The sequence below is a fragment of the Chionomys nivalis genome, chromosome 13 (genome assembly GCF_950005125.1).
Source record: "Chionomys nivalis chromosome 13, mChiNiv1.1, whole genome shotgun sequence".
In the NCBI taxonomy this organism is placed as follows: Eukaryota; Metazoa; Chordata; class Mammalia; order Rodentia; family Cricetidae; genus Chionomys; species Chionomys nivalis.
In genome coordinates, this window is record NC_080098.1 from 15,239,398 (window position 1) to 15,259,125 (window position 19,728).

General features: G+C 37.5%; 1 protein-coding gene across 1 annotated transcript in view; it reads right to left on the minus strand.

The window, feature by feature from the left end:
- The window catches only part of Malrd1 (MAM and LDL receptor class A domain containing 1), a 642,532-nt gene that overhangs the window by 139,954 nt on the left and 482,850 nt on the right, over nucleotides 1-19,728 (minus strand). The window contains exon 31 of the mRNA XM_057787647.1: nucleotides 4,632-4,789. Within this exon, the coding sequence (XP_057643630.1) occupies nucleotides 4,632-4,789 (158 nt within the window). The remainder of the gene's footprint in view (nucleotides 1-4,631; nucleotides 4,790-19,728) is intronic.

The following is a 19,728-nucleotide window of genomic DNA, read 5'->3' on the forward strand; positions in this document are numbered from 1 at the left end:
TAGCATTTCCTTTGAATGGTCTGCTCTTGGGTGGTGCTCAGTGATCTCAGTTTGTGGTTCTTCCTGCACCAGGTATTGCTTCAGGCCTCCATTAAACTTAAGGATGTCTAAGACCAACACTGGCAGGTAATAATGGTTGGAAGAAAAGCACTTACTTTGGGTGGTTTGTTTCTATTTAGCCTATCATGGCTGGCTCCTACATTACACAGAATATGCAAAAGTTTTTCTAAAGAATTAGATTCTAATAACTTTTTACAGAATATAAAGGCGATTTCTGAATAATGAGTATGTAAACATTAAATAGGTTATGGAAACAGCTATTTTATCTATTTTTTAAATCAATTTTGTTATTTTACATATTAATCTTAGTTCCTCTCCCTCCCCTTCTCCTCCCCACCTTTCCCCCTTGCCACCCTAACCACTCCTCAGAGAGGCTCAGGCCTCCCATTAGGGGTTAACAAGGTCTGTCACATCACTTGAGGCAGAACCAATGCCCTCCCCATGGTATCTAAGCTAAGCAAGCTATCCCTCCATAGGGAATGGACTCCAAAAAGTCAGTTCATGCACTAGGGATGAATATTGGTTCTGCTGCCAGTGGCCCCACAAGCTGCCCAAGTCATACAACTGTCACCCACATTCAGAGGGCCTAGTTCCATCCTATGCAGGTTCCCCAGCTGTCAGCCCAGAGTCAGTGAGCTCCCACTAGCTCAGGTGAGCTTTAAATAGCCCCTTAATGTGAGAGGCAGGAAGACACAAGAGTGAAAAGCAACAGAGCCAGTAGATGTGGGAAAACTAAAGTTTACCATCCCCTAATTTTAGAATATTGAGCAGATTTTGGAAGTTTCTTCTCTTTCTTTCATTGTCCTTGACTTTTATGTATGGTGTACATAACACCATTGAATGAGGAATAGATATTAATTAATATAATTTTTTAGTAGTTTTTGACATATAGTAAACAGCTGATATTATTATGTTTGATACTGTCCTTGTATTTTTTCCAGTGCCATTCCTATTTTTCTTAAAATGGGACTCATAATCAGAAAATACTGCATAAAAACTATTATATTATATATATATATAATATATATATATTATATATATGAGACATTATCTTTCTGCATATTGTAAAGACATTTATTATAGGTCAATGAAACTTGGAAAATGCAGACACATAATTTTAACAGATTGAGTAAGCAATCACCCATTCATAGGTTTCTCAGACAAGTTAACTTTACTACCAAGAATGCATAAAGAAAGTTCATTGAGCAAGTTTTAGGGCTAATAATGTGCTCATGAGTAAACCGATGAGCATTTAACAATCATCATAACAACAAATTGTATGGGATTTTGAATAAGAATATTTACATGCTAAGTAAATTTTAATTCTATGGCTTTAATAGAAATTGTTTAGATCTATGAATTCAACTTTAAAATAAAAGCTATTTCAGAATGGCAAGCTAATTATTCTGAAATATGAATATTAGACCTCTAAGACACCATCCAGATTTGTCAAATCATGTCATCACAGAGAAGTTTTAAGAAGTAGTTCATTTCACTTTTTCTCCATGAGCAGCTATAATATACTACACAAAATTTTATGAAATCTAAATTTTCTTTTATTTTTTATTAATTTTTTCATATAATACATTTTGATCATATTGTTCTATCTAACGCATCCCAGATCCTCTGGTGATCCCTAAACACCCAATTTCATGTTCTTTCTTTCTCTTAAAAAGTGAAGAATCAAAAAAAAAAAAAAGGACAAAAACCCAATAAGACAAAAACATGACAAAACAAAACAACATGAAGTATCTATAGATTACATGAAATGTTACAAAGGGTATATATTTAGAAACATATGTGTTTCCTTTGATTTTCTTAAGAAGAATTTGGCAAAATCAGGGTATTCACTTTTTTTTTTTTTTACTGACATTACATTTAAAATATAAACAAATTTGTGGCTAGGCATATGGGCTACTAAAGTTTAATATTCTCAGAAAAAAAACTAATTTGTTTTCCCTTAGGGCTATCTGGATCAAAAGAAGACCACTATCACTTTACCGAGAGATCAATTTCATATGTGTTAAAGTAGCTGAAAGTAAGAAAGAAGTTAACACGATTAAATTCTTCTATATTAACAGCCAGGAAATAGGCAATATTCAGTGAAATTAATACTAGTGGTATTTTCTATAATTTCTTGCCTTTGTATCAAATCATGCTGATGACTTTGTAAACATTTTAATATTCTTATTATCCATTTACTTGGAAACGGTACTGTAGTGTCCCTAGTCCTGCAAAGTATTTGTTTTTCTCATGTATCCTTCTACTTCAAAGGCTAGGATAAGTCAGAGTAGTTTAGCTTGTACTCCATAATGTATCATAAATATCATGTTTAATTTTACCTGAACCTATCAACTGCATAAATTTATATTCATTGCTTTAGATTTATATGATGAGTCATGTTAGTGTATTGATACAATTTAGGCATGCTTTATTTGGAAATAATCTCAATATACTGGTGAAGAAATGTCCTATTTGCTATTTGTAGGCAGAACACATTGAGAGTTCATGTTAAATCAAGTCATGCAATCTTTTGCCATGACTTCTAGAGAATGCTAATGGTTCTCCCCATTCATATGTTGATTTCTATCCCTGAAAAATGTTATTAGGAAGTAAGGATCAACATCACCACATGAAAACTGTTACTCCCAGGTTTCAGTGTTGTCCAAGACCCTTTCAGTATCTAACTACTCCTAGAGTTACTGGCTTAAGTAAAGAAGGATCCAGGGAATTAGGCAAAACAATTCTGTCTCTGTCATTCTTTCTCTCTTTTTCTGTGTGTGTATGTTTATGTCTATGTATGCACGCACAGAGCATAGTAGCTTATTTTTCCCTCAAGTCTCTCTTCTCACGTATGAGAGATGCTCTCAAAGATATCAAATAACCCCAAGCCTATCATACACCTTGCAGCTTCAGAACTAGAAGAAACCTCACAAGCCAGATCAAATAGAAAAGACAAGAAATACTAAACGAAAGTCACTGTATCATCAACCTCATCAAGACAGTCCAGAGCAGAAGGCAGCTTCCCTACCACCACCACCATCACCTCCACCCCCACCACAATCATTACTGCCTATCATATTGACTGCCAATTCTTCCCCAATATTCTTTCTAGAATTACTTGAAGACTGCTCAGAATACAGAAGTATTTTTCCATACTGCTGTTCTCTAATTAGAAAACCCATGAATGATCCCACAGCAAGAATCACAAATCATGATGGATACCAACATTTGTAATTTAGAGGATATTTATAGATAAAAGCTAGGTGCTATATATTTGGATAACCCAAGCAGACGACTAACTCACAAAAGCCTGGTTAGGCATTTGTTCTGAATGGAGGAGGATGCAGAACCATGCCAGGAAGTAAGTAAGATCTGCTTGCTTGCATGAGTAACAAATAATCACAAAAAAAAAGACTAATAATGCAGGGTGTTTAGGAAGTTAGACTCCATGGAAATCTTTTTTACAACCATAAGTCAGTGTCCCAAATTATTATAGATTATATGTAGAAACTTTGAAAAATTACAAAGTATCAAGGTATTGAACTGAGTCACATGGCCCTCAAATGTTAGAATGGACTTTCATTTCTATTGGTTTCTCTTTGAAAACATTCTCTCATAGAGTTGGGATAAATATTTCATTTTCTTTGCATGCTTGAGAGACTCTGTTTGTCAGTGATTGGAACTTTTATGGCTTTTGTTCTTTTGTTTTCTTTTTTAGGCTTCTTGGATAGACCACAGGTTGATAAGGAATGGATGCTAGAGTTTTGAGTTAAGATTTTCTGCTAATCGTGTAATCTAGGAGAAGGAAAAGTGTCTAGCATCTTTGGATCTGAATTTTCTTATTTTAAAGTTTGAAATGTACCTACTACATTAGGTAAATGTTTGAAATAAAATTATATATATATATTGTGTATAAAATACCTCCTGAAAGACAGGAAACATAACAGCTGTCACCATTTCCCAGAGACAGTGTTTGAGTTAAAAGCAATAAAACCAGTCATGTTGGTCTAAACAATTAATTGCTAGGTCATAACCCTGGGAGTTCCAATATACATTTTTAATTAAACATAGAGCTCAAAATTGGTTCATCCTCATTTAAAAAACTCATTAATTTTTGATAAAACTAGAAGTATAAATATTGTCACCTTTCTTAAGGACTGACACTTTTATAATTGGAACAGATTTAAATTTAAAATTTCAAGGTAGCTTTACCTTTTCTGCTTGAGGTAGAGATTTCTCTATCATTATCTCTTGTATAACATTTCTTCATTGTCCTTAGGCAAGTTCTTATTTGTAAAGTACATGTACAATCTACTCAGAATCCTTTATCTCCAGGTACTCTTTAAATAGCAGACACCATAATTGAGTTCAAGTGGCAATCATCAATGAGTTTAATCTTGACTCAGATGGAGATGAATTACACAGTACAGTATGCCAAAGTCCCACAGCCTCAGGTAGAGATGAGAAATTAATGATGCCACCATCGGCAGCATGATTACAAAAGGAGGTGGTGGCTGAAACTTACATGATGAATATTTTCATTGACACAAATCTATTTCCTTCCATACCTTTAAAATCCCTATAATCTGGGGATCCACCATGTAGAACCAGAACCGAAGAGTGCACATCCCAAGGCTAGCCGGGAAGAGCTGAGAGGTAATGATTCTTGCAATAGACTCTTGTTTGGAGACAGAAGAGTTGATGTACAGGAAATGCCGACCACTACCTAGAACAGATTAAGAAAAAGTTGTTTTTCAGTGCAGCAGTTTATTTTACTGAACACTACAGAATATGTTTAACCCATGTACAAATAACATCATCATTACCTTAAACGCTCTCCCTTCCTCTGCCTCCCCACCCCACTAGTTAAATAGAATTTATCTCTTACAAGTCATCTCAAAATAGCAATTACTTCTTCTGAAGAAAAAGGTGTTGCTGGGCTGGAGAGATGGCTCAGCGGTTAAGAGCACTGCCTGCTCTTCCAAAGGTCCTGAGTTCAATTCCCAGCAACCACATGGTGGCTCACAACCATCTGTAATGAGGTCTGGTGCCCTCTTCTGGCCTCCAGGCATACAATCAGACAGAATACTGTATAAATAATAAATAAATATTTATAAAAAAAAGAAAAAAAAGAAAAAGGTGTTGCTATGGTCATGTAATATGCAGGATTTATTTTACACAAGACTTAACTCTGTGATGACTCTGAAGGTGTGGTACTTTCCTCCAATTCATTTAAGCCTGTCTCTTCCAAGCCATAGCATTTTGTGTGCCATGCATAGTAGATGGGTATGGCGTGGGCACTGGGGAATGACTGATGTGCAGCTTGCTTTCAATTGTCCTTACTTCTACACTAGTCAGAGTAATAAGATGTGGCTAAAGTTTAAGCAGAATGTGATTCTGAGAATAATTACATAAATTGTTTGTTGATGTATGTGTGTATTCATGAGGGGGTGATTGCCTGGGTAGCCATATGTAAAAGATACAGGTTAATAATATATGTATGCTTCTGTCACTCTCCACCTTACACTTTGACATAAGGCTTCTCACTAGGCCTGGAGTTTGTCCATTAGGATAATCTGTCTGGACAGCAAGCACCAGGGATCCTCATGTCCCCATGACCAATAGTTGCACATATATCTTACCTCGTTTTTAAGTAATTGCTGGGGACATGAACTCAGGTTCTTGTGCTTGCACAACAATGACTTCTCACTGAATCCTAAGCTCCATTTTATTTTTTTCCACTGTGCTATAAATAGCATCTCTGCTCCTCGGATGCATTTTTTTGTCAAAGGTCTCTGCATTCAATATAATTGGATTTGTTTTCTGATTGACACCATTGTCAAAACTTATAAAGCTACTTTTCTCTTTCTTGCTTTTTCTGAGGTAGCAGATAAGTTACATGTATAGTTACAAACAAGTCTAATAAATTATTTTCTACCTAATATGTTTTGTTCTTTGTGGCTTATCAGTGTTCAAGGATCAGCAACAATCTTCTCCCTTCACTTCTGACAGTGGGACTTTGTGCTTTCTTTTGTTGTTTCAAGTATCTTGGTCAGAGTGTTTTTCATTTTATTTAACCTTTCAAAAAAATTTTTATTTATTTTCTTTTACACATTACATTAATAGCTACTCATATATGACACTTTCATTTTCTCTTTCCTTTGGTATTAAACAGCCTTTATCTTAAATTAATTTTATTGCTTTCTCTCATTCGAATGTTTCAAATTTTCTTATGTGTTTCAGCATATTCAATGAAATTTACAGATTTTGATGCTCTGTTCTCTTTTGAATTAAAATATGTTAAGATTGCTATAGAAACATCCTTAAACCATGAGCTATTTATAAGCTGTTTTTGAATCTCTATGTTGTTGGGAGTGTTGAAATTATATGCCGAGTTCTTGCATTATAAGGAGAAATGTGAAAAAATTGCGAAAGAATTAAAAGACATCAATTTCAATCACTGGCAGAAATGAGGTGGGGTTCTTCTCAAGTTAGGCAAACATGTAAAGAAAGTAGAGAATACTTCTGATTTTATGTGAAATATCTGTTTCCCAAGGCGAAATTGTAGGAAGAATGCTGTGGATGGCTTCCTTCTTTAGATTTATTATGTTCATAGTCCATGACACATGTTCATCATGTGATTGTTCTGTGTTACTTGAGACTACAGGCACTCTGCTGCTCTTGGATGGAGTAGATATTATCAGGTCCAGATGGTTGATTGTGGTGTTATGGTCAGTCATGCCCTTTTTAGTATTCTGCTGGCTGGATCTTTCCATTGATAAGCAAGTTTGATTCTCCAGGAGTCATAAAGTTCTTCTTAAATTTCTATCAGGATTTACTGGACAAATTATGATTTTTTTGGTGTTGAATACTTATGTTAGAGAATATTTTTGTATTTTGGGAGGAACAACCTATTTATTACCATGTATGTTCCTCTTCATCCTTAATAATATTCCTTGCTTATGAGTCTTTGTCTGAACTCCCAAGTTCTGATGAATGTCCTTCCTTTACTTTGGAATTTTCTGTGTTATATTTAGTACAGATTCTGCACAGATAGTATCATGTCTTTTTTTCCACACTGATAATGCCTTTTTTTTAATTGATGAATTTTTACAATTAATCTTTATTGATATTGATAGAGCTGGTTCAACACATATATAATAATTTTTAACGTTTTGTACTTGTTGCTCTTTGTTTCTTTTTTTCCTCCATTCACTTTCTTTATTCTGTGGCTTTAATTAAGAATTTTATATGATTCAAATTTTCATCCCTCTGTATGCTAGTTGCATACCTTGCAAAAGACACCTTTGCTAGTGGAAGACCTTGAACTTAAAAATACATTACAACTAACTATAGTACTCCTTCAAATACCTACATATCACTTTATGGGTCACAAAGGTAAGCATTGTCCAGCAGCACACATGCAACTTTCTCATATGGTTGAAGATTTATCTTTGCCTGTGTCAGCTTAGTTTTAGTGAAATGGTTTCTTCTAAGGTCAGAGCCACCTGAGAGAAGAATATTCATGAATGTTTCTGTGACTCTTCCCCTCCCCTTGGGAAAGCTGAGGAACTCTTATTCTAGGTAAAAGCCTGGTGGGATTTCAAAGTAGATGTTTCCCTAAGACCGCTCCTCTCTGTGTTTCACCTCCTGCATGTTTCCATACTGATCCTTCAGCTATTGGACAATCATGGCTTAGATGTCCTACCGAGTTCCTACAGAAGTTCTTACCCAGAGCTTTCTGTCAGCATTTGTAACCCTGTGCCCATTTGTTTGTCTCCCACAGAAGCAGTGACTGTTCCTGTGACCTTGGGTCTCTAGTAGACTCATGAAAAGTGAAGACTATTCAGCTACACAGCTAGCTTATTATTAAATGGACAGGCAGTTTTCCTCAAATCCTGGACATGCTGGGTAAGAACTGAAAATAACTTGTATCTATTTTTAAATGTTGCTTACTGAAAATCTCTTATGATGCCCTCTGAAGACTTTTTTTTAATCCATCAAGAAAAAAAAAATCTATCAAGAAGTGTGGCACATACCTGTTGTTTCAGCCTTGGAAGTTTGAAACAGGAGGATTATATCAATTTTGAGGCCAATGTTGGCCTCAGAGTGAGATTGTTTCCCAAAAACTAAAACACATTAAATCCAGTGGGTCACAAGAAAGAACAGAAAGACAAGGGTACAATAAATAGATGTGTATGAAGGAAAGGTGACTAACAGTGTTCAGAAAGAGGTAGGAGATGACAGGGCAAGAGTAACCAGAAGGCATCATGTCAAAGTGTGAAATTATCAAGGAACAACTCTGGTAAGAACAAAAGTAAATCCACCATCAAAAAATAATAAAAATATAAAGCTACCACCTGAAATAAAACAACACGAAAAAGCAAAACAAAGCAAAAAAGAAGAAAAAAATAACTAAAAGATATGACTCAAGAAACATCTTAATGAAGATTCTTCAGGATAAAAAGAAGTTGAGACAACTTGAAAGTTGTCTTCCTTCCCAAAAACCCTGAGAAGGGCATCTCACATGCTGCTAGATTAGGAGAAATAAGAAGAACATTTTGTTTAAGAAACAAAAAAAATTCCTAGATTTGAAGATATTTTGTTTCATCATTTGGAAGCAAAGGTATGTGGCTCCCATGGTCAAAATAAACCTTTGACTTCTCTTTAACTTCTGCAAAGGACAGTAGCTTTTTCTTTGAAAATATGCTTTAATTCCATGCTGTCTTTAAACAAATAAGAACACATGACCTGCCTCTCATCTTGTTGCCCCTTTCCTACATGAGGGTTTCCAGTGCATTAAAACCACATAGTCTTATCTTGGATGTGAAGAAATAGTTAATATGTTTGGATAGTGCAATCTAGGTTTTATAGTTTAGCTCTAAAATAGTATAAGGTGCAAAATGTAAATGAATATACTTCAATCTCAAGCTTTTTCTGTCCTAAGTTCTAACTTGACATTGAAAGTCAAATATATAGAGCCATAAGAAAAGTGGTAATTACATTCACTGATGCAAATGTAATCAAGTTAACAGGTAGGAATTGAATTATGATTTAAAACATTGCATTTCACTATATTTATTTTTCACCCTATATTCAGAAGAGTTTATGTGTGGAATTATCCGGTGGGTCATGGACAAGCTATAGCAGCTATGAGCCACCAACTGTCAATAGCTCCTCTGCTGGGCTTGGGAACTCTGAAGCCCCTCTTGCATTCATGCCAAAATTTTAATTGTCTTCTTCTTGTTATGTCGTACAAGTAACAACAACTCTGGCAAGCTGTTGTATACAGCAGTCATGTCAAGTTCAGAAGGCAGCATTGCACAGTTCTCTTCCATATTCTTAGGTCTTATATTCTTCTAGACCCATCCCCCAAATTTTCCTAAATCTTGGATAACATGAGGTTGTTATAGATGATCCATCCACAGCAGAACACTGAGTTACTTATGGGCTACCCTGTACCACTTAGGAGTTTCTACATTAACTACTACCTCTTGCAAAAAGAAGCTTCTCTGATCAAAGTTGTGAGCACAAATCCATAGATTTACACAAATATTTAGAATACAGTTTGGAATCACATAAAAGATGGGCTTTTGACAAGATTTACAGTACCAGGCATGAAATCTCTGCAAAGCAGGCCTCATATCTAATCAGAAAGTAGTTGATTATTTCCATAACATTTCTATGCCACTATTGTACCAGTGAGTACATCCTGCCAAACAGGACAGTATTTTATCTCTCATCAGTCTAAATGAGCCTTTTCTGGTACGATATAAACTAGTCAGTAGAGACAGCATTCCTGGTCAATTTAAGATGGATTTCTCTATGCACTGTCTATAAAGCACCAAAGTGCTCACTAATGGCCATTTTCAACACACACACACACACACACACGCACGCACGCACGCACACTTAATTAGATAGAATAGGAGAACATTAACCCGTGAAAATTAAGGGAGGTTGATGTGGAAGCCCCCTCTGTGTGCTGTGATTCCATTAAATGAATAAAGAAGCTGCTTTGGACCTATAGCAAGGCAAAATATAGATAGGCAGGGAAAGCTAGGCTGAATGCTGGGGAAAAAAAGGGCAGAGTCAGTGGGATGCCATGGAGCTGCCGCCAAAGTCAGACATGCCGAAATTTTGCTAGTAAGCCACTGTCATGTGGCAATACACAGATTAATGGAGATGGGTTAAATTAATACGTAAGAGTTAGCCTATAAGAAGCTAAAGCTAATGGGCCAAGCAGTGATTTAATTAATACAGTTTCTGTGTGGTTATTTTGGGTCTAAGCTAGCCAGGAGCTGGGAACCAATAAATGGACCTCCTCCAACAGATTGGCGTGCATTTGTGGGTAACTACATCCACAAAGAAACCTGACAAAGCTTAAAAATTAATTCTAGACACACACACACACACAGAGTTAAGCATGGTTTGCTATTGGCATTTTCTTCGATAAGATCTGTTTGCTAGAAGCAAGCAGAGGCATGGCTTCTTTAAGAGAGGTTTTCCTGACTCAGCAATAGCAAAAAAACATTCTGTTTTGAAATGCTGGCCTCCTATGTTGTGTTGCCAGCATGACCTCTGACTTTTTCAGGCAGTGGGTCTAGCTACAGAGCACTTGAGTGGGGTTGTGAACAGACTGCTGCAGCTTGCTTAATGGCAACATGGACTGGTTGTGTGCCTGAGAATGGGGCTGTGTGCACAGCGCTCAGAGGTGCAAGTGGCTCCACCATGCTGGACTGGGCGGGCAAGTGGAAAGCACAGTATATACCAGAGTAATGGAGCAGCTTAGGTTTTAAAGGAGGTGCCTTAAAATCCAGACAGGCTTTTACTGTTCTATGTAGCAGTAATAAACCTCACATTCTCATCATTATTGGTGGCAGATTTGGTGAGAAAATTGGAAATTCTTAAAGAGAGGAATTAGTTAAAAGGAGGAGGTTTTTCCCCCCATGTTAAAAAAATGAAAAACAAAGTTATAATAGAGAAAGTTAGGTCTCTATATGATTATGTAATGCAAGATTTGAAAATGGAACAATTAAATGAAGGGATAAACAACTTATCTAGGATTGACATACTGTTAATTATTATTTTGATAATCATTTTTGTCATTTTAATAATTCGTGGTTTATCTCTTAAAAAGTTGTTTGGTTTGACTGCCGAGATATAGGTCTTAGAAAAACATAAGAAAACAGATCATAGAAATATTCAAATCCAGGCAGAAGAATTTAATGAAGAAACAATTTAAGCAATGCAATCTAAAGTTACAAAGGAACAGCCTAAGGTTTTCAAATAGCCAACCTTAATATATCGAGTAGCCTTACAGGAATTTTCAAATGATGGAGGCCATATAAAAGCTTCATGGACCCTTGTGCCAATGTTAGATTTAAGGAGATTCAAGAAAGTAATAATCTCATAGGGCATGCATTTGCCATTTGTGAAGAAAATGTTAAACTTGTGGTCAGTTTGTAATAGAATTATCCTTAAAGACTGGATAAGCTTGGTTAAACCTGTTTTTAGACCCTGGTCCATAATTACAATGTATTACCTGGTTTAGAGAAAAGGATAAGACTATTGAACAATGGAGTAAAGTAAGAGGTAGGGAAACCTCCCATTATCAAATTCTTGGAGTAAGAGACTTTTCTACTCTAGAAAGGCAACCTGTATATAATAACCATTCCCTTTATGACTCACAGAAGCTTTAAAATCTTGGGTCAGAATTGGAGAAATAAAAAAGAAAATGGAGTCATGTTAAAGTTATACCAGGTCCAAAGGAAGCCTTCATGGGTCTCTTACAAAGATTGACTTCAACAGTAAATAAGATGATGCCAAATTAAAAACTTAGGCAAATAATAATTAAATCCAAATCAGGCTGTTAAAGGCAAGATCAGCACCTTTGGAAGAACGAATCTGACATACAATTAGTATTGAATCTGATAACCATGATGATGCATGAATAAGAGAGGTAATTTCCAGAAGTTTGAAGAAAAATTTAAATGTCAAGTGTTTCAATTATGGCAAACAAGGTTACCAAAAAGGGATCCTAAACAGGACATTCCTAGAAACAATGTTTTTTAAAGCATAATCCAAGCAAAATGCCCCTCCTTTCTGGATTATGCAGAAGGTGTGACAAAGGTAGCATTGCACTAATGAATGTAGATCACCAAGAGACATTCAAGGTGATCCTTTGCCTGTGGGAAATCCCTTTAGGGTCCTCTCGAAGGACCCTATGCCAAATCTAGTTCAGTTATTTCCATAGAGAAAACTCCTTCCCAGAGCAATTAAAAGATCTAATGCCTATTGTATGAAATCATATATCTCTGTATAACTGAAAAGCTATAGAAGAGAGAACAAAAAGTCCAGGAGAAAACATAAAGCGAATATTTTGGCAATATTTTGGCAAATGTCTATAAATGAACAAAGACCAAAATTAAAAATACAAAAAAAAATGATGGTGTTATTGAAGGTTTGGTAGGCACAGGTATGGATGTAACAATAATTTCAACAGAATTTTTCTATCAAAATTAGCCTCTTTAGGAGGTAAAAGTTCAGTTTTTAGGGATTGAAACTTTATTCTCAGGCAAAACATAGCACAAGATGTGTTAAATATATAGGCCTGGAAGGACAGAGGAAAATGTTGCTAAAATAGCAAAGAATTTGTGTAGATGTGATTAATGACAACAATGGGATACTCAGATTAATATTTCCCCAATCTTAGAAACAAACCATAAATTCATGTATACTTCTGAGAAAAATATTACATGATATTTTAAATAAGAGTAACTGAACATTCAGGTTGTATAATAACAGGACACAACAGTTGCTGATCTTTCAAAAGCATCAATACCCCTACCTTTAAAATGGTTGACAGACAAACCTATATGGGTTGCACAATGGCCTTAATAATAGAGAAACTGCAGGATACATAACAACTGGTATAAGAGCAACTAAATGCTAAGCATATTAAAGAATCAACCAGCACTTGGAATTCTTTGGTATTTGCTGTTGAAAAGAAATATGAAAATTGGAGAATGGTAGCAGATTTAAGAGCTGTCAATAAGGTGATTCAGTCAATAGACTCTCATAGTCTGGAATTTCTTTGCCTTCTTGATTGCCTAAAGAATGAGCTCTGCTTCTTCCTTCTGCCCCTTTTCCTCTTTGGGCACATAACACCATCCAGCTCAGTCTGTCTGGCGCTGGGGGCAAATCCTCAGGGCAAGTAGGCAGGCGAGACTTCCTTTGGTTCACTGGCCTGCCTGCACCAAGCAAGGTAAGGGCTTTGTTTACAAACTACCCAACCTGCACGGAGTTCTGATCTAGGCACCAGGAGAGACAGCAGCCCGGTGAGTTTGTGACCAGCGGCGGCGGAAGCAGCCCTGGACAGGGAACTCTGAAGTTCCTCATCCCCCACCCTATACTCCCTGGGCTCCCTGCAGGGGCTCTATACCCTGCATACTGCCTCTCTCTTCTTGTCCCACCCAGCTTGCATCCAGAACCCTTCTTCCTTCTGCCCTCTTTCCTCTTTGGGCCCATAACACCATCCAGCTCAGTCTGTCTGGCGCTGGGGGCAAATCCTCAGGGCAAGTAGGCAGGCGAGACTTCCTTTGTTTCACTGGCCTGCCTGCAACAAGAAGGTAAGGGCTTTGTTTACAAACTACCCAACCTGCAGGGAGATCTGATCAAGGCACCAGGAGAGACAGCAGCTGGGTGAGTTTGTGACCAGCAGCAGCTGAAGCAGCCCTGGACAGGGAACTCTGAAGTTCCTCATCCCCCACCCTATACTCCCTGGGCTCCCTGCAGGGGCTCTACACCCCGCATACTGTCTCTCTCTTCTTGTCCCACCCAGTTTGCATCCAGAACCCTTCTTCCTTCTGCCCCCTTTCCTCTTTGGGCACATAACACCATCCAGTTCAGTTTGTCTGGCGCTGGGGGCAAATCCTCAGGGCAAGTAGGCAGGCGAGACTTCCTTTGGTTCACTGGCCTGCCTGCACCAAGCAAGGTAGGAGCTTTGTTTATGAACTACCCAACCTGCACAGAGATCTGATCTTGGCACCAGGAGAGCCATCAGTGGAAGAGCTAATCTGGGTACCAGGAGAGTCGTCTTTGGGCACAGAGATGTGATATTGGTACCAGGAGAGACATCACTGGAGCACCAGGAGAGCTATCACTGCAGGGTGCCATCACTGGGAAGGTACATCAGTAGGCAAGGAGACCTGATCCGGTAAAAAAAGATCCATAGGGGAGCATTCGGAGAAAGAGATGGGCAGGCGCCAATGCAAGAATTCACCCAACAATCTGAAAAACTATATGAAACCACCAGAACCCAGCGACCTCACAACAGGAGGACATGAACACCTTAATCATGAAGAAGTAGATAAAATTGACTTTATGAAAGTGATTGACGCCCTTAAACAGCATGTAAAAAAATGCCCTTGCCGGGCGATGGTGGCGCACGCTTTTAATCCCAGCACTTGGGAGGCAGAGGCAGGCGGATCTCTGTGAGTTCGAGACCATCCTGGTCTACAGAGCTAGTTCCAGGACAGGCTCCAAAGCCACAGAGAAACCCTGTCTCGAAAAAACCAAAAAAAAAAATGCCCTTATAGAAATGGATGAGAAGTATAACAGAAAGTTTGAAGAACTGAGTAAATCAGTGAATGATACCCTAGGAAACCAAGGAAAAACAATCAAACAGATAATGGAAACAGTTCAAGACTTAAAAACTGAAATGGAGGCAAAGAAGAAAACACAAACAGAAGGCCAGCTGGACAGGGAAAATCTAGGTAAACGAATAGAGACTACAGAAGCAAGCATAACCAACAGAATACAAGAGATAGAAGAAAGAATCTCAGATTCTGAAGATACCATAGAGAAAATAAACACGCTGATCAAAGAAAACAGCAAGGCAAACAAATTCTCATCACAAAACATTCAGGAAATATGGGACACAATAAAAAGACCAAACCTAAGAATAATAGGAATAGAAAAAGGAGAAGAAGCGCAGCTCAACGGTCCAGAAAATATATTTAATAAAATTATAGAAGAAAACTTTCCCAACCTAAAGAAAGATATACCTATGAAGGTTCAAGAAGCATACAGAACACCGAATAGGCTGGATCAAAAAAAAACATCCTCTCGCCATATAATAATCAAAACACAAAGCATACATAATAAAGAAAGAATACTAAGAGCAGCAAAGGAAAAAGGCCAAGTTACTTATAAAGGTAACCCTATCAGACTTACACCTGACTTCTCTATGGAAACCATGAAAGCCAGAAGGTCCTGGATAGATGTACTGCAGAAACTAAGAGACCATGGATGCAAGCCCAGACTACTTTACCCAGCCAAGCTCTCGTTCACTATAAATGGAGAAAACAAAATTTTCCAGGATAAAAACAAATTTAAACAATACGTAGCCACAAATCCAGCCTTACAGAAAGTAATAGAAGGAAAATCATTAATCAAGGAGTCCAACAATGACCACAGTAACTCAGACATCTAGAGACCCTTTACCAGCACATCTCAAAGAAGGGAAACACACAAAATACTAAAAAAAAATGAGCGGAGTTAACAACCACTGGTCATTAGTATCACTTAATGTCAATGGACTCAATTCACCTATAAAAAGGCACAGACTAAGAGATTGGATACAAAAACAGGATCCAACATTCTGCTGTTTACAAGAAACACACCTCAACCACAAAGACAGGCACCTACTCAGAGTAAAGGGCTGGGATAAGGCTTATCAAGTAAATGGACCTAGGAAACAAGCAGGTGTGGCCATACTAATTTCTAACAAAGTTGACTTCAAACTTAAATCAATCAGAAGAGATGGAGAGGGACATTTTCTACTCATAACAGGAACAATTCATCAGGATGAAATCTCAATCCTGAATATCTATGCCCCTAATATAAAAGCACCCACGTACGTAAAAGAAACATTGTTAAAACTCAAGGCAGCCATCAAACCGCACACATTAATAGTAGGAGACTTTAATACTCCTCTCTCACCAATGGACAGGTCAATTAGACAGAAACCTAACAGAGAAATAAGAGAATTAATGGAGGTAATGAATCAAATGGACTTAACAGACATCTATAGAATATTCCACCCAAATAGGAAACAATATACCTTCTTCTCTGCAGCTCATGGAACCTTCTCGAAAATCGACCACATACTCGGTAACAAAGCAAACATTCACAGTTACAAAAAAATATTAATAACCACCTGTATCTTATCAGATCACCATTGATTAAAGCTAGAATTCAGCAACAATGCCAGCCCCAGAAAGCCTACAAACTCATGGAAACTGAATAGTCAACTACTGAACCATACCTGGATTAAGGAAGAAATAAAGAAAGAAATTAAAGTCTTCCTTGAAGACAATGAAAATAAAGAAACAACATACTCAAACCTATGGGACACTATGAAAGCAGTCCTGAGAGGAAAGATCATAGCACTAACTGCCCACTTAAAGAAAACAGAGAAAGCACACATTGGAGACTTAACAGCCCACCTGAAAGCTCTAGAAAAAAAAGAAGCAGACTCACCTAGAAGGGGTAGAAGATAGGAAATAATCAAAATCAGGGCTGAAATCAACAAAATAGAAACACAGAAAACAATTGAAAGAATCAATAAATCAAAAAGCTGGTTCCTGGAGAAAATCAACAAGATTGATAAACCCCTATCCAAACTAATCAAACGGCAGAGAGAGAATCTGCAAATTAATAAGATCAGAAATGAAAAGGGAGACATAACCACAGACACAGAGGAAATTCAGAGAATCATTAGATCTTACAACAAAAGCCTGTATGCCACAAAACTGGAAAATGTAAAAGAAATGGACACTTTTTTAGATAAGTACCATATACCAAAGTTAAACCAGGACCAGGTGAACAACCTAAATAGACCTGTTAGTCGTGAAGAATTAGAAGCAGTTATCAAAAACCTCCCTTCCAAAAAAAGTCCAGGACCAGATGGTTTCAATGCGGAATTCTACCAGAACTTCCAAGAAGACCTAATACCTATACTCCTTAAGGTATTTCACAATATAGAAACAGAAGAGTCATTGCCAAATTCCTTTTATGAAGCTACAGTAACTCTGATACCAAAACCACACAAAGACCCAACCAAGAAAGAAAATTACAGGCCAATCTCACTCATGAACATCGACGCAAAAATCCTCAACAAAATTCTGGCAAACCGAATCCAAGAACACATTAGAAAAATTATCCATTATGATCAAGTAGGCTTCATACCAGAGATGCAGGGCTGGTTTAACATACGCAAATCTATCAATGTAATCCATCATATAAATAAACTGAAAGAAAAAAACCATATGATCGTTTCATTAGACGCTGAAAAAGCATTTGACAAAATTCAACATCCCTTTATGATAAAAGTCTTGGAGAGATTAGGGATACAAGGGTCATACCTAAATTTAATTAAAGCTATATACAGCAAGCCGACAGCTAATATCAAATTAAATGGAGAGAAACTTAAAGCCATCCCACTAAAATCAGGAACACGCCAAGGCTGTCCACTCTCTCCATACCTCTTCAATATAGTTCTCGAAGTTTTAGCAATAGCAATAACACAACATAAGGGGATAAACGGGATTCAAATTGGAAAGGAAGAAGTTAAACTTGCATTATTTGCAGATGATATGATAGTGTACATGAGCGACCCCAAAAACTCCACCCAAGAACTGCTACACTGATAAACGCCTTTAGTAATGTGGCAGGATACAAGATCAACTCCAAAAAATCAGTCGCCCTCTTATACACAAAGGATATGGAAGCAGAGGGGGAAATAAGAGAATCATCACCTTTCACGATAGCCACAAAAAGCATAAAATATCTTGGGGTAACGCTAACCAAGGAAGTGAAAGATCTATTTTACAAGAACTTTAAGGCATTGAAGAAAGAAATTGAAGAGGATACCAGAAAATGGAAGGATCTCCCTTGCTCCTGGATTGGGAGGTTCAACATAGTAAAAATGGCAATTCTACCAAGGGCAATTTATAGATTCAATGCAATCCCCATTAAAATCCCATCAAAATTTTTCACAGATCTTGAAAGGACAATAATCAACTTTATATGGAGAAACAAAAAACCCAGGATAGCCAAAACAATCTTATACAATAAAGGAACTTCTGGAGGCATTAACATCCCTGACTTCAAACTCTATTACAGAGCTACAGTAATGAAAACAGCGTGGTACTGGCATAAAAACAGAGCAGTTGACCAATGGAATCGTATAGAAGACCCGAATTTTAACCCACAAACCTATGAACAACTAATTTTCGATAAAGGAGCTAAAAGTATACAATGGAAGAAAGAAAGCATCTTCAACAAATGGTGCTGGCACAATTGGATGTCAACCTGTAGAAGAATGAAAATAGACCCATATCTATCACCATGCACAAAACTCAAGTCCAAATGGATCAAAGACCTCAATATCAATCTGAACACACTGAACCTGATAGAAGAAAAAATGGGAAGTACCCTACAAGATATGGGCACAGGAGAACGCTTCCTATGTATAACTCCAGCAGCACAGACATTAAGGGCAACATTGAATAAATGGGACCTCCTGAAACTGAGAAGCTTCTGTAAAGCAAAGGACACTGTCATTAAGACAAAAAGGCAGCCTACTGACTGGGAGAAGATCTTCACCAACCCCGCTACAGACAAAGGTCTGATCTCCAAAATTTATAAAGAACTCAAGAAACTAGACTTTAAAAGGATAATTAACCCAATTAAAAAATGGGGCACTGAAATGAACAGAGAATTCTCACCAGAAGAATTTAAAATGGCCAAAAGATACTTAAGGTCATGCTCAACCTCCTTAGCGATCAGAGAAATGCAAATCAAAACAACTTTGAGATATCATCTTACACCTGTCAGAATGGCTAAAATCAAAAACACCAAGGATAGCCTTTGCTGGAGAGGTTGTGGAGAAAGGGGTACTCTCATCCATTGCTGGTGGGAATGCAAACTTGTGCAACCACTTTGGAAATCAGTGTGGCTGTTTCTCAGAAAAATTGGGATCAACCTACCCCTGGACCCAGCAATAGCACTCTTGGGAATATACCCAAGAGATGCCCTATCATATGACAAAAGCATTTGTCCAACTATGTTCATAGCAGCATTATTTGTAATAGCCAGAACCTGGAAGCAACCTAGATGCCCTTCAATAGAAGAATGGATGAAGAAAGTGTGGAATATATATACATTAGTGTACTACTCTGCGGTAAAAAACAATGACTTCTCGAATTTTGCATGCAAATGGATGGAAATAGAAAATACGATCCTGAGTGAGGTAACCCAGACCCAAAAAGAAGATCATGGGATGTACTCACTCATAATTGGTTTCTAGCCATGGATAGGGGCCACTGAGTCTATATTTTGTGATCCTAAAGAAGCTAAACAAGAGGGTAAACCCAAGGAAAAACATATAGATATCCTCCCAGCTATGGGAAATAGACAAGATTGATGGGCAAAAAATTGGAATCTTGGGGGGTGGGGTGGGATGGGGATGAGGGGTGATGGGGAGAGAAAAGTGAGAAGGAGAGGATGAGGGGAACTGGGGGAATCGGGGTGATTGGGGTTAAAGGAAGGTTGGATTTGGGAGCAGGGAAACTCATACCTTAGTTAAGGGAGCCGCCT